Source organism: Stegostoma tigrinum, chromosome 26 (genome assembly GCF_030684315.1).
Source record: "Stegostoma tigrinum isolate sSteTig4 chromosome 26, sSteTig4.hap1, whole genome shotgun sequence".
In the NCBI taxonomy this organism is placed as follows: Eukaryota; Metazoa; Chordata; class Chondrichthyes; order Orectolobiformes; family Stegostomatidae; genus Stegostoma; species Stegostoma tigrinum.
The window spans coordinates 7341794-7357727 of NC_081379.1; the positions used below are offsets into that span (position 1 = coordinate 7341794).

General features: G+C 47.2%; 1 protein-coding gene across 2 annotated transcripts in view; it reads left to right on the forward strand.

Moving 5' to 3' along the window:
* LOC125463910 (tricarboxylate transport protein, mitochondrial) overlaps window positions 1-15934 on the forward strand; it is an 89666-nt gene that overhangs the window by 67341 nt on the left and 6391 nt on the right. The window contains exon 9 of one of the 2 annotated variants that reach the window (XM_048555672.2): window positions 5358-5485. The exons of the other annotated variant lie outside the window; for it this stretch is intronic. Within the exon in view, the coding sequence (XP_048411629.1) occupies window positions 5358-5472 (115 nt within the window). The 3' untranslated portion in view covers window positions 5473-5485. Of the gene's footprint in view, window positions 1-5357; window positions 5486-15934 lie in introns of those variants that run through there. 2 annotated transcript variants of the gene reach the window in all.

The window sequence follows — 15934 nt, forward strand, 5'->3', positions numbered from 1 at the left end:
ACTTTGGTAAAGCCTTAAATAAGATTCTGCACGGTAGACTAATTTGTAAAGGTAAATCAGGGAGAGCTTGCCAGTTAGATTCACAATTGGCTTGACAGTAGGAGACAGAGGGTAGTGGTGGAGGGTTGTTTCTCGGATGAGTTTGGCACATTTGCCTTCATTGCTCAGACCATTGAGTATAGGAGCTGGGACGTCATGTTGAGGTTGTAGAGGACATTGTAGGCCACTTTTGAAATAATGAGGACAGTTCTGGCTACTCTGCTGTAGGAAGGATATCATTAAATTGGAGCAGGTCAGAATAAATTTACCAGGATGTCGCTGGGACTGCAGGGGTTAAGTTATAAGGATAGGATGGGACATTTTTCACTGGAGCATAGGAGGGGCAGAGATAAGGTCTTTTCCCTAGCTGACTCAGTTCAGAACTAGGGAGCATATTTTTAAGGTGAGAAGGGAAAGATTGAAGAGGAACCCGAGTGTGGTTTGTGTGTGGAATGTGCTGCTAAAGGAAGTAGTGGATGTGGGCGCAATTACAACATGAAAAGGCATTTGGACAGGTACATGAATAGGAAAGGTTTAGAGGGATATGGGCCAAATGGGATTGGTTTAGTTTGGGAAAACTGGTTGGCATGGATGAGTTGGACTGAAGGGTCTTTGCAGTACCTTATGACTTTATCTCCCTATTGGCACGCGGTTTTGAGTAGAATCATAGCAGAACAAGACTATACAAGCTATCAAATCTGCACCGACCTCCTAAATATCTTACCTAGACCCGGCTCCCTGCTCTATCCCCACATTTCCCACAGCCAACCCACGTAACCTGCACATCTCTGGATACTATGGGTAATTTCCCAAGGCCAATCCATGGACTGTGGGAGGAAACCCACACAGACATGGAGAGAATATGCAGACCCCACACAGACAGTCGCCTGAGGCTGCAATTGAATCCGGGTCCCTGCTGCTGTGAGGCTGAAGTGCTAACTGTTGAACCATGGTATTGCCCATTACTGTCACATCTTCTCTCAACCTTCTCTTCCCCAAGGAGAGCAGTCTAAATTCTTCAACCTATCTTCACAACCCAAGTTTTTTTTATTTTTAATGTTCATTCCTAGCATGTGGGTGACCATAAGATATAGGAGCAAAATTAGACCATTCACCCCATCGAGTCTACTTAGCAGATGGATGGGTTTATCCTGACAATCAACGATGGTCATCATTAGACACTTTCAGATTGTTACTGAATGCAAATTCCACCATTGGTGGGTTAGTGGGATTTGAGCTCAGGTCCACCGAGAACATTCGGTCCGCCTCCCCCTCTCTCCCTATTTATTCCAGTTCCCTCCCCCCATCCCCCTCTCTGATGAAGGGTCTAGGCCCGAAACGTCAGCTTTTGTGCTCCTGAGATGCTGCTTGGCCTGCTGTGTTCATCCAGCCTCACATTTTATTATCTTGGAATCTCCAGCATCTGTAGTTCCCATTATCTCTGACATTATCTGGGTCTCTGGTTTAAGAGTTTATTGATATTACCGCGAGGTCATCCCATTCCTGGAACTATTGTCATCTCTTTTGCTGCTCGCTTCCCAATACTGTCACCTTAGAACAGTCCCTGGAACTGGGCACAATACCTAACGTGAGGCCAAACCAGAAGCTCACCATCACCTCCTGCACTAGTGTTTTATTTCCCTAACGGTGAAGCCCAGCATGTTCCACACTTTGTGAACTGCTCCCTCAGCCCGACTTTTAATGGTTTCCATACATATATCCTCTCTGCTGCAGCCCTTCCCTAGAATGGTACTGCAAATCTTAGCACTGTCTCTCCGGGCTATAATTCCTGGTCTAGAATGAAGAATTTTACTGTACTGAAGGAATGCTGCACTGTCAGAGCTGCTGCCTTTCAACTGAGCCATAAAACAAGGCCTTATTTGTTCTACGTGATAGACTTCCTTTAATACACATGCACATACACCTGCGTACATGCACACACTCTCTCTGACATGTATGCACGCACACACATAAACACACACTCTCTCTGATATACAGGCACACACACACATACAGGCACACACACACAGACAGACGCGCACACACATACAGGCACACATTCTCTTTGATGCACATACACACACTCTGTTCCTCTCTCTGAAGCGCGTGCGCGCTCACTCTCTCTGACACATTAATCCACACACACATTAACAAACAGACACACACCTACAAATATACACACATTGTCATGTGCACACAGATGCACAAACTGTGATATGCGTGCACATAACCTCACACACTAACAAATATGCATGTGCGCTCTGATTCATGCACGCACTGTAGCACGCACATGCGCGCGCGCACACACACACACACACACACACACACACACCTCTGCCTTATTTGAGAGAAGGTTTGTTTAAAATCTTACTAATTTTACTACCCTACCTTCCCCACCCCCAACTTCTTCAAACCCAATTAAATTCAAAACTCTTTCTGCTGTCCATTTATCCTGTGCTCTGTACAAGGCCTTTTATTCCAAAATCTGCTTCCTGCCGTCTGGGAACATTTAACCTCCCTGTTCATCTCCCTACACCCATCACTGCCTGCTCCTCGCTCCCACTCTGGCTCTTACATTCTGTCACTAACCCTTCCTTGCTCTCACTCGTTGAAGTGACTTCTCAGATACTGAAGCAAATGCTTAAATGCAACAAGATCTGGCCAATATCCAGATTTGAGCTAACAAGTGGTAAGTAAGATTCTCACATGCCAAGCAATGTTCGTCTCCAATAAGAGACAATCTAACCACGGCCTCTTGACTCTCAATGGCTGCAGTTTATTAGAAACTGAACAGAACTAGCTATTGAAATACGATAGCTACAGGAGCAGATCAGAGTTCGGGAATACTGCAGCTAGTAACTCACCTCCTGACTCCTCAAAGCCTGTCCACCATCTACAAGGCACAAGTCAGGAGTATGATGGAAAACTCCCCCCTTGCCCTGGATGAGTGCGGCCCCAACAATGCTCAAGAAGCTCGACACCATCCAGGACAAAGCAGCCGCTTGACTGACACTATATCCACAAACATCCGCTCCCTCCACCACCGACGCTCAGTAGCTGCAGTGTGTACTGTGTACAGGATGCGTGGCAGAAATTCACCAAAGATCCTCAGACAGCACCTTCCAAACCCATGACCACCTCCATCTAGAGGGACAAGGGCAGCAGACACATGGGAACGCCACCCCCTGCAAGTTCCCCTCCAAGACACTCACCATCCCGACTTGGAAATATATTGCTGTTCCTTCACTGTTGCTGGGTGAAAATCCTGGAATTCCCTCCCTAAGGGCATTGTGGGCCATGCCAGTGGAGATTTAATGTGTTGCTGCCATGGATTTTGTGAAGAGGACACCCCGCAGTCACTGGGGCCAGTGCAAGGATGGGGGTGCCATTTAAGGAACTCGTGAAGGGGCTCAAATTGAATGAACTCTAGTAACCCACAAAAATCAAACACTGAGCATATTCCTCTTTACTGACAGTTTCTTAGCTCACCAGTCGTAAATTAAATGACTTTAATACAAAGGGTTGGAAGAAAACTTCCTTCTGCATGCCATTTTTATTTTTAGAAGAGTTCTCCCCATGATTGATTTCTGACTATCACAGATTCACTCCTCCACACTGTGGAGATTTTTACAGCTAATAACCTGATCAACTCAGCAAGTGGAACTGAGATGTTTAAAGGCACTAATGCTACAAGTGCCGGTACCAACTGAGCATGATCTCAAGTGCTCTTGATCCAATTTTTATTTATTCTTTCGCAGGATTTTGTGAAGGCCCGTATCTGTCACCTATCCCTAGTTGCCCTCAAACTGAGTGGCTTGCCCATCCCTTCCAGACGGCAGTTAAGACGCGATCGCTGCGGGGTCTGGAGTCATGTGTGGACCAGACCAAGTAGAGAACTGGTTTTCCTCTCCCGAATGCGACCCAGATGGGCCTTCACAAAAGTGGCTGGAGAACAGTAGATTCGAATTGTAGATTGATGAGCAGATTTCAAATCTCACCAGCTGCTGTGGCAGGATTCGAACCCTCGGTCCCACAGCATCAGCTTGATCTTCTGGATTACTAAGCTCGCAGCATTACCGTGATTAGCACCATCTGGCGTTGGCCCAGCGAGTGGCTCCCAGATCCCACCAATCAGCAACAAGAGCACCACTGGACGAAAAAGACAAAAGAATGAGAGGGCATAGACTTAAAGTGACAGAAAACCCCTGCAGTGTGGAAGAAGACCGTTGAGTCCACAATGATACTCCAAAGAGCGGCCCATCCAAACGGAGCCCCCTACAACTCTGAATTTCCCATGGCCAATCCACATCGACTGCACATGCCTGGACTCTCTAGCTTGGCCAGTCTATCCTAACCTGCGTGCCTTTGGACAGTGGGAGGAAACTGGAGCAAACCCAGGCCTACACAAGGAGAATGTGCGGACTCCACACAGACGGTCGCCCAAGACTGATGTAGAGCCCAGGTTCCTGGCGCTGTGAGGCAGCAATGCTAGCCACTGAGCCACACTCGGGGTGGGCCTGAGGGTTGGCAATGGCCTAGTGGTATTATCACTGGACCGTTAATCCACAGAACCAGATAACGTTCTGGGGACCGAGGTTCGAATCCTGCCACGGCAGATGGTAGAATTTGAATTCAATACAATATCTGGAATTAAGAATCTAACAATGATGGTGAATCCATTGCCGACTGTCAGAAAAACCCATCTGGTTCACTAATGGCCTTTAGAGAAGGAAACTGCCATCCTCACCTGATCTGGTCTATATTGTGACTCCAGACCCACAGCAATGTGGTTGATTCTTAACTGCCCTCATCCCATGAATGAAAGAAAAAAAATCCCTGATGCTGATGCGCAAATGAAGCAAGGTTGGTGTGATTAAAAGTTTCTTTGCGCAGTGAGTGGTTACTGTCTGGAATGCCCTGCCTGGAAATGTGGTGGAGGCGGGTTCAATAGAAGCATTCAACAGGGACTGTTGTATGGTATTTGAATCCAAATGCTGTGCAGGGATAAGGGGGAAGAGACAGGAGATTAGCACGAAGGGCCACACGGCCTCCTTTGCACGGTAACAATTGTGTGATAGAATGGGGTGGCTGATCGAGGTGTGGTGACCACCATAATTAACAATCATTGCACAGTCAGAAGGGGAAAGAATGAAAGGAAATGTTTTTAGAAGAATTATTTCTTTTTGAGTTATGAAGCATTTTCTCCGGGATGTTCAGTCGCTGCTCATCACAGTGATTAGCCTCCCAATTCCTGGTTAAAATCGGAGGCTCGGCCTAAAACTAATGGAATGCCTTTTGACTCCTCTCTTCCCCCAAAGGTTTTACAAAGGAACGGTACCTCGGTTAGGCCGCGTTTGTCTGGATGTCGCCATAGTCTTCATCATCTACGAAGAAGTGGTGAAGGTGCTGAACAAGATTTGGAAAACGGACTGAAGATGTTGGCAAAGGGTGGGGGGGGGAGGCTGTTTGGGTGGGGGAGGGAAGAGCTGTTGACATGGCGAGGTGGTTGGGGTATGGAGAGACCTGTTGCCATGGCGATGTGGTTGAGGGATTGGAGAGACCCGTTGCCATGGCGAGGTGGGTGGGGGAGTGGAGACACCCGTTGTCATGGCGAGGTGGGTGGGGGAGAGAAGAGACCCGTTGCCATGGCGAGGTGGGTGGGGGAGTGAAGAGACCCGTTGCCATGGCGAGGTGGGTGGGGGAGAGAAGAGACCCGTTGCCATGGCGAGGTGGGTGGGGGAGTGAAGAGACCCGTTGTCATGGCAAGGAGAGGGATGGGTCAGGGAACAGCAGGTAGTAAGTGATCTCGAGAAGATGGATGACAATGAGAGGGGCAGCGTAAACATTTAGGATCCTCCACCCCTTCGAGAGCGAATCCCCCATTCCCCTCAGTTCTTGTTGCCAAGTCATGTCATATTAAGTCAGCTGTGAGCCAGTCACATCAGGTAACTGAGAGAGATTTACACTGTTCATGTAGCCAGGTAACTAGTGACCTTGGTAATTTATTATGTGCCAATAGCTGGTGAGGCCTGTTTGAATATTTTTTATTTGTGCCAAAGTGACTCATCTTTTTATTGTCATGAGGAGGGGATGGTCGAGATATAAGTGCCTATAGACTGCAACCCAGAAGCTGCCTGAATGAAGTAGATTCTCCCAGTGCTGAGGTCTCATTGGTGAGAGGGCTAGATCGTGTGATCAGAGGAGCAGTTGCTACAGATCATGAATTCTCACTGTAGAAGGTTACATGTCCCTGTTATCAGGAATCCCAGGTGGTTAAGATAGAGTTATGCTACAGATTGGCCTACATGGTGTGGAATTGCGGATGGCTGAGTGGCCTTTACCCAATTCTTACATTCCCAATCCTTGGCCGAAGTCGCTTACCATCCTGTGAAGGTGCAGTGCTGGTTTCACCTTTGCATTCTTTAACTTTGCATTCTATTGCCAGCTTGAACTGTTGTCTCTTAGTCTGGAGGAATGGTTCCATCTGTGTGATATTGAGGGGAGTAGGGAGTGTGGTGGAGTGAGGAAGGGGTGGGGGGGAGTGGGTCAGCGTTTCATTTTGTACTCCGAGGTGGGTAACTAAGTGGGCTAAGTAGCTGGAACCACGCTGCCCCACAAATCCCCAGTTTGTAAACCAATTACCCAGCTGTGCCACGTACCCTGATGTTAGTGAGGCAGCTCTGCAGCTGACCACTTGTGCATGGCAGGCAATCTGTAGGATGATACCTCCCTGGAACCTGTGTACAGTCACGCTATCAATGACCTCTGTTGCACACAGTGCCAAGCGGTGGCTACTTCTTCGACAGCCCCCTTCCCCAAGGGGCATCTTCCAAAGCTGCCCATGTCCAAATTTGCCTCTGAAAGGGAAGGGGATGGAGGAGGAAATGTTTCGCTGCTGTTTGAGGCTTGTCTGGCGATGTGGGCGGCGTCGCCCCTTGCTTTTAGCCTCTTAATGCTGAGCCAATAAGGATTAAACTTGACGAGTTAAATAACCAACGAGCTAACCTGAGTCCTGGGTGCCCGTGTGTCTGACCGATATTCCCCAGTCCTGCCAACCTATCACTCCTGATCTGCAGCAATGTGGTTCAATCCTTACCTCCCTCCCAAGCGGCCCTTCAAGGCACTCGGTGCAGCTTTCCTGAAAGCTGGGGTTCACCACCACAATCTTCTTAGGGCAATTAGGGATGGGCTGTAAAAGCTGGCTTGACCAGAGATATCCACACTCTGTAACTGATTGTTGAAGGATTTTTTAAAAAGCCCGCAAAACGACCATTTTCCTCAGTTTGCTTTAATGCTGGTTTGTGTGAAAACTGTGCTCCTTTTAGATATTTTCTAACTCACCTGTTCAGAGCTTTTTCTTTATTAGTCGCTCGCGAGTTGGGGCATCTCTCGCTGGGCCAGCATTTGTTGCCCAGAGGCACTAGGCTCAAATCCCACCAGCTCCTAGTGGAAATTAAATTCAGTTAGGAAGTCCTGGAATTGAAAGTCAGTCTCGAGAGTAAATACGTCATCAATTGTCATTTTAAAATAAAATCTCATTCGCTGATGTCCCGTCAGGCCTACACGTGACTCCAGACCCACAGCAATGTGGCTGACCATCCACTCTCCTCCAACTCAGTTCAAGGGTATTTAAGGGATAGCCAGCAAATGCTGAACTTCTTTTAGTTTTATCACAGGATGTGAGTAGTGTCTGGTTAGGCCAGCACTTACTACCCAGAGGGCAGCTAAGAGTCAACCACATGACTGGGTCTGGAGTCACGTGTAGGATGGACCAGCTAAAGATGGCAGATTGCCTTCCCTAAAGAGCATTAGTGAACAAGCTGGGTTTTTCTGACACCGGATTCATGGCCGTCATTAGACTCATAATTTCACACTCTCTTTATCAAATTTCAAATTCCACCATCTGCCACAGGTGGGATTTGAACCTGGATCCCCAGAAAATTTAGCTGAGTTGTAGGATTTAACAGTCTAGTGATAAAACCACTAGGCCATTGCTACCTCTCATATTACACATCTCTGAAGCAGGTAGGGACTTGAGCCCAAACCTCCTGGCTCATTGTAAGAAGCGCTACTATAGCGCCTTAAGAGCCCTCACTGGTGCTCCATTGCAACTGTGTCCCAAACTCATGAATTACCCTATTCGCCCCCATCTCCCATCCCACTCAATGTTGTGTACTGTGTCCTCACACGTCATTATGTTGTTGTAATTCCTGTCTTGTTATTTCTCTCACAGTTTGAGCAATGTTTACAACACAATGTAATATTAATAATAAATTAACTGTGCATTATCCATCTGAGTTACTGTACTGATTTACCAGGGGATATCTGTTGGCATGCAGCAGTGGTGTTATTTTGCATGGAGCTATTGTGAAGCAGTGAGTGGTATGTATTGTGGTCATCTCCATTGGAACTAGTTGAGATGCCTTGGGTAGATTCACTGCCATTGGTCCTTTCTTATTGGTATTAGTTTCTCAGAGGGATTCTGTCTCTCAGAGGGTTGTGACTCTCTGGAATCCCTTTCTTCAAAAGGCAGTAGATGCAGAAGCTTAAAGGATAAAGAACAGGCCCTTTATACCCAGATTGTATTGATATATGATTCTAACCTTCTGCCTGTACCTGGTCTATATCCCTCTATTTCCTCCTCATTCATAGATCTGTTAAGGTGCTTCTTAAATGTTCCTGTTGTATTTTCGCCACCACCCACTCTGGCAGCACATTTCAGGCACTTTCCACCCTCTAGCTAAAGATAAAGGGTCCTCTCGCATTTCCTTTAAACTTTTCCCCCCTTTTACCTTAAACCTGTGTCCTGTAGTAATTTAGCATTTCTGCCCTGGGAAAAAGACCCTGATTATCCATGCTATCCAGACTTCTCACGGTTTTGTAAACTTCTACCAAGTTGCCCCTCACCCTCCGACGTTCGAGTAAAAAACAGACCAAGTTTGCGCAGTCTCCCTTCGTCGCTGATACCCTCCAAACCAGGCAACACCCTGGTAAACCTTTTCTGTACCCACTTCAAAACCTCCGCATCCTTCTGGTGGTGTGGCAACCAGGACTGTCCACAGTATTCCAAATGTGGCCGAAGTGAATGGCGACATGACTTGCCAGTTGTTATACTCGATGCCTCGACCGATGAAGGCAAGCATGCCACGTGGCTTCTTGAGACCACCTTATCCACTTGTGATGCCACTTTCAGGGATCAATACACCTGCATGCTCAGATCCCTCTGTATATTGATGTTGCTAAGGATTCTGCTGTTAACTGTACACTTCCCTCCTGCATTAGATCTACTGAAATGCATCACCTCCCATGTGTCTGTATTAAATTACATCTGTCGTTCCACCCAACTCTCCAGCCTAACTATGCCCTGCTGTGGTATTCCTCCTCACTATCTGCAGCCCTACCAAGCTTTGGGTCATCCACAAACTTACTAATCAGACCAACTACGTTCTCCCGGTTATTAATATATATTGCAAACAACAGGGTTCCCAACACTGATCCGTGTGGAACAGGTTACAGGCCTCCAGTTTTAAAAAAACTCTTCAAGTGCTGCTGCAGTGTCCATGACTATGACTGAACCTGACTAGCCCACTATGGATCCCATGTGACATCTTATTTTGTATCATCCTGCCATGAGGGACCTTGTCAAATGTCTTGCTGAAGTCCAATGTAGACCACATTCACCACCCTGCCCTCAATCATCTTTGTTATTTCCTCAAAGCACTCAACCAAGTTTGTGAGAAATATTTTTTAACACAGAAGTGGATACATTCTTGATTACTAAGAGGCTGCAAGATTATTGGGGGTATGTAGGAATGCAGAGTCGTTAACAAGATCACAGCGGATCTGATTTTGAATAGTGGAGCAGACCTCAAAGGGCTGAATGGCCTACTGTTGTTTCTTCTGTGAAAGGATGCCTGAACAAAGTTTCAGCAGAAGAGTGGCTAGGGCTTTCTGTACTATCATTACGTAATAATTAACATCCTGAGACCCTCAGGCAAGACTCTAACAGAGTGGTCTCTGCTGTTTAGCTCCAAGTACTCTGCACTGAGCCTGCATCTGAGACTAGTTCAGATAGTGGACTTCAATATTGGCCTTTATGTCAAAGGGACTGGGGCATAAAACTAGGGACGTTTTGCTAAAGCTATACAAGGCAACTATCAGGCCACAACAGGGATAGTGTGAACAGGTTTTGAGCTTGTAGTCTAAGGAAAGATATGTGCCAGACCAGAGAAGTTTCACCAGGCTGCTACAATATCTGAGAACTGTCGCTTGAGTAGATTGGGCCTGTACTCCTTGGAATATAGAAGAATGAGAGGTGACCGCGGTGATGGTCTTAAATATATTTAAATCATCAGCCTCGGTAAGAATTCCATAGACCCACTACCCTCTGAGAGAAGGAATCCTTCCTCATCTCTGTTTTAAATGTGGGATCCCTTGTTGCACCGTCAGATGCGGTGCTTGGCGGGGGTATGTTGCACCGTCAGATGTGGTGCTTGGGGGTGGGGGGGGCATGTCGCACCGTCAGATGTGGTGCTGGGGGGAATGTCGCACCGTTAGGTGCGTTGCTGGGGGGAATGTCGCACCGTCAGATGTGGTGCTGGGGGGAATGTCGCACCGTTAGGTGCGTTGCTGGGGGGAATGTCGCACCGTCAGATGTGGTGCTTGGTGGGGGAATGTCGCACCGTCAGACGTGCTGGGGGGAATGTTGCACCATCAGATGCGGTGCTGGGGTGGGGGGGGAATGTCGCACCATCAGATGTGGTGCTTGGTGGGGGAATGTCGCACCGCCAGATGTGCTGGGGGGAATGTTGCACCATCAGATGCGGTGCTGGGAAAAATGTCGCACCATCAGATGCGGTGCTGGGGTGGGGGGGGAATGTCGCACCATCAGATGCAGTGCTGGGAAAAATGTCGCACCATCAGATGCGGTGCTGGGGTGGGGGGGGAATGTCGCACCATCAGATGCGGTGCTGGGGTGGGGGGGGAATGTCGCACCATCAGATGCGGTGCTGGGGGGGTGGGAATGTCGCACCATCAGATGCGGTGCTGGGGGGGGGGCTATGTCGCATCATCAGATGCGGTGCTGGGGGGGGGCTATGTCGCATCATCAGATGCGGTGCTGGGGGGGTGGGAATGTCGCATCATCAGATGCAGTGCTTGGGGTGGGGAATGTCGCACAGTCAGACACGGTGCGGGGCAGTGCTGAGGAAGTACTGCACTGTAAGGAATGCTGTTTCATCGAAGACAGTACTCAGGCAGTGCTGCATTGTTACTGTCACTGCTGAGAGCGTGCTTTACTGTCAGAAGCAGATCTAAGGGGCTATTGCACTGGCAGAGGCTGCACAGAGGGAGTTAATGTACCAGAAGTGTTGCTTTAAGGTATTAAATTAATTACTCCCTTCCAGCAGGCTGTCATTTTCCTAGTTACTACTTGTTACAGCTGTAGAAATGCTCTCTTAAATCAGAGATGATGCATATATGCAAAATGTCAATGTAATATAATTTGTTCATGGGATGTTGGCATTTTGGCAAGGCCAATATTTATTGCCTTAATTGTCTTCAGTGGAAAGGTTTGCTCAGTCATTTTAGAGTCAGCCACATTGCTATGGATCTAAAGTCATATGTGGGCCAGACTAGGTAAGGATAGCAGATTTCCCTCTCCAAAGAGCATTAGCAAACCAGTGGGTTTTTAACAACAATCAATGATAGTTGTTACGGTCACTGTTACCAGCACTAGCTTTCAATTCCAGATTTATTAACTGACCTTAAATTGCACACCCTGCCATGGTAGGATTTGAACCTGTGCACCCAGACCACTGCCCTGGTTCTCTGGATGATTAGTTCAATTATATTAACACAATATCACTACCTCAACATTAGTAAGGGCCTAGAAGCTGCATGGTTGAGTCTTGAGGAGAGGTTTAATTATTACTGCACAAGTTAAAATAGGGAAGCTATTCCCATCAGTACTTTCTCATGCCGTGACGGGGCTTCTGGCTGAGATTGCAATCTGGGGCCTGAGCCCCTGATCCGGAAACAGCCTTTCAGAGTTGAGGGACAGTCGGCTTCACGCCAGAGATCGAGTGCCAAGTACGAACAGGAAAGGGCACCTCTCCTTCTGCTGGCTGATGCCATCAGCTGGCATTGCACTTTGTCAATGAGTGATTGGCACTGCCAACAGAAACTCCTTTCTTCTCCCTAGACAAAACCTCTTTCATTAATTTGGCAGAGATTGAGGGTGAGACCTACGGGCAAAGATTTACATTTCATCCCCTTGTTTGAACCATTCCGAAAGTGTCTCTGTAGCTTGGAAGTGACCTTGGATTGATCTTTGTATTTTTAGGAAGGCTTTGTCATTATTGGCCTGGGAAATGCCTTCTCTAATCTCCAGTTCAAACCTTGCATCCAACTGCCAATAAATCACAAATCCTTCCTCTCTGAACTGATGTTCACAATAGAAATCTTTCAGTGTGCTGAGCCTTCTGAAAATCCCAGCTTTTGTAAAGTTATTAAAATGAATCATAAAAGAGTCTTCTGTTTGTTTATCCTCCTGTCATATGTGCACACACTTTGTCTCTCATTTCTCAGTTTGAAGACTGTAGGATCACAATGCACAAACTTGGAACATCATTAAATAGATGTCCCTGTCTGCTATCAGCCACAAAAGGGTCCAATAGAATCATCTGCCAAATAGGGAATTCTCCCTGATGTCCCAGTCAATAACATCCCCTTAACCAACTTCAGTCAGGCAGATTAAGAGGATGATTCTGCAGATGCTGGCAGTCTGAAATGAAAATAGAAAGTGCTGGAGAAACTCAGCAGTTTTGGCAGCATCCGTGGAGGGAGAGAAACACTGTAAATGCTTTGAGTCCAATATGACTGTTCTTCAGAACTGAGTTAAACTGTTGAATGGTTCAACAGATTCTATGGTCATTAGTAGTCACATCGCTGTTTTTGAGACACTGTCATGTTTACGTTATAAAAGATGCTGCAGAAATTGAACTGCAAATGGCTTTGGATCAGCCTGGGAGGCGCTATATAAATGTAAGCCGTTTGTCCTTTCTCTTCATGAAGAATAAAAGTCACCAAACACTTACCAGACAAGAGAGCTGCTCTCTCGTTGGACAGAGATGGCTGGTGGTGGTTTAATCTGAGGGTCACCAAGCCTCAGGTCGAAAGAGAGAGCCAATCATGGTAACCTAAGCCAATGCAGGGATTAGACCTACACTGTTGGCAGCACTCAGTATTGCAAACCAGCCGTCTAAGCTAATCAACCCCCATTTTATGAGGAGTGTACACTCTGTAGTAGCTAATGGAATATGTTCCTAAATAAAAACCGAGAACACTGGAGAAACTCAACAGACCTGGCAGCATCTGTACAGAGAGAAAAAAAGTTGATGTTTGGAGTCAGAGATAATGGGAACTGCAGATGCTGGAGAATCCAAGATAACAAAGTGTGGAGCTGGATGAACACAGCAGGCCAAGCAGCATCTTAGGAGCATAAAAGCTGACGTTTTGGGCCTAGACCCTTCATCAGAAAAGGGGGATGGGGAGAGGGTTCTGAAATAAATAGGGAGAGAGGGGGGACGCAGACTGAAGATAGACAGAGGAGAAGATAGGTGCAGAGGAGAGTATGGGTGGGGAGGTGGGGAGGGGATCAGTCAGTCCGGGGAGGACAGACAGGTCAAGGGGGCGGGATGAGCTGATGTTTGGAGTCCCTTCTTTATTCTCTCAACAGAAGGTGCAGAGTTTCTCCAGTTCATTTCAGATTTCCAGCATCAAGAGGATTTTGTATTTATTAGAAATCTACTCACGAGAGCTTTGGAGTGGATTAGAATTAGGTTTTATTGTCACATTTACTCAAGTACATGAATCTCATATAATTCCCCAATTCACAGAAGCAGGCCAATCAGCCTCCAAAGAGCATCCCAGCCAGACCTACCTACCTCCTGCCCTATCCATAGGACCCGAACCATGTAATCCACCCAGCCTGCATACTATGGACAATTTAGCCTGCACATCTTTGGACTGCAGAAGGAAACCCAGAGCACCCTGAGGAAATCTGCATGGATGCATGCAAACTCCCCACAAGCAGTCATCCAAGGCTGGAATTGACCCTGGGACGCCTAATGCTGCAAGGCAGCAGTCCTAAACACTGAGCCACCATGCCACCCACAGGGCTGGGTATACAAAGTCACTCTTTCCAGCGCCAACTCAAGTGCAAAGGTGCCCCAGGTATAAATTGGAGAAATAAATAAAGTTAAAATTCAGCATTACAGTCCTTCTGAAGCAGAGAAAGAGAGAGGGGAGAAACAGAGCAGATGAGTCCGCACTGGGCTTCAAATCGAATCTGCCACTGGCTCAACTCACTGACAGCAATGCTGTATGAGTATTGGAGGGTAAATAGAAAGGAAACTTCCTAAACCTGCAGGATATCTGTGCTTAGCTGAGGAAAGCCAAATATGGTTTGGATTTCAGACTTCCACTCACCTCTCAGGGAATCTACAGTTTTCATCACCCACATATTCTATGGCCATACTTCCATCTGTTTCCTTGGCTGTGGAGTTCAGGCAGGTTAACCCGTCTCTTCGGGGAGATGATAGAACAAAACTAGCACAGGCAATGCTGGAGAAACACAGCAGGTCTGGCAACATCTGTGGAGAGAGAAACAGAGCTAACACTCTTGAGTCTAGTAGGATTTTTCTTCAAAACTCGATATATTTAAGTCTCAGGAAGAAGTTGCAGACTGTGGACAAAATGAATGAGGAACTGCTGAGAGATAGTAGGAACTGCAGATGCTGGAGAATCTGAGATAACCAGGTGTAGAGCTGGATGAACACAGCAGGCCAAGCAGCATCAGAGGAGCAGGAAAGCTGACGTTTAGGGCCTGGACCCATCTCAATTTCTGAAGAAGAGTCCAAACCCAAAACGTCAGCTTTTCTGAAGAACCGTTGAATCTGGAACTGTAGGGTTGTGCCTGTGTCAACTCTCCTGATATATGCTTGACCTACTGGCTGGTGGGGTCTCTGATAGTGTTGTCTCATGGCTGTCTGCTCATTGGCTCTGTCCTTTTATAACACACTGGGCTGGAAAGGCATGAGGACCCTCTGAAGCACTGCTCTTTGAACATTTGCCCTCGGTAGCATTAATGGTGGCTCAGTGGGCCTGCCAGTAATGTTGAGATTGCCCTTCGCGGGATAACACTCCCCACCCAGTCTGGATCAGGGGAGCATGGAGACCTGTTAAAATGGTAAGCTTTTGCAGAAAATGTGTCTACCACCATCACAGTCTGTTTCCTCAAGGAAACTGCAACATCAAACTCCTTACTGTTATGGTTCACTACCTTCATGGTTGGGAAAAGAGGGTATTCGTGAAATGGGCCTGTAACTTGGCTTACTGTGGTTCCTCCTGTCTTCTTTCAAGATTAGATCAAATTTAACAATTTTAGAGCCTGAACACCTCCTCCCAGTCCTTTACCCACTCCCCACAGGCCAGACCCTGTCATGCCATTGACTGCTTTCAGCACAGCCTACCCATCTTTACCCACTCACGGTCCCCCAACTAACACCTTTTCTCCTTTCCTGGCTTTGTCTGCCGAACTGTCTTTCTCTCTCTGAGCTCCACCTTCACTTATCCACTCACTGGTAGAGGGATTGAATTTCGGAGCCAGGAGGTCATGTTGCAGCTGTACAAAACTCTGGTGCGGCTGCACTTGGGAGTATTGCGTACAGTTCTGGTCACCACATTATAGGAAGGATGTGGAAGCATTGGAAAGGGTGCAGAGGAAATTTACCAGGATGTTGCCTGGTATGGAGGGAAGGTCTTATGAGGAAAGGCTCAGGGACTTGAGGCTGTTTATGTTACAGAGAAGGAGGTTGAGAGGTGACCTAATAGA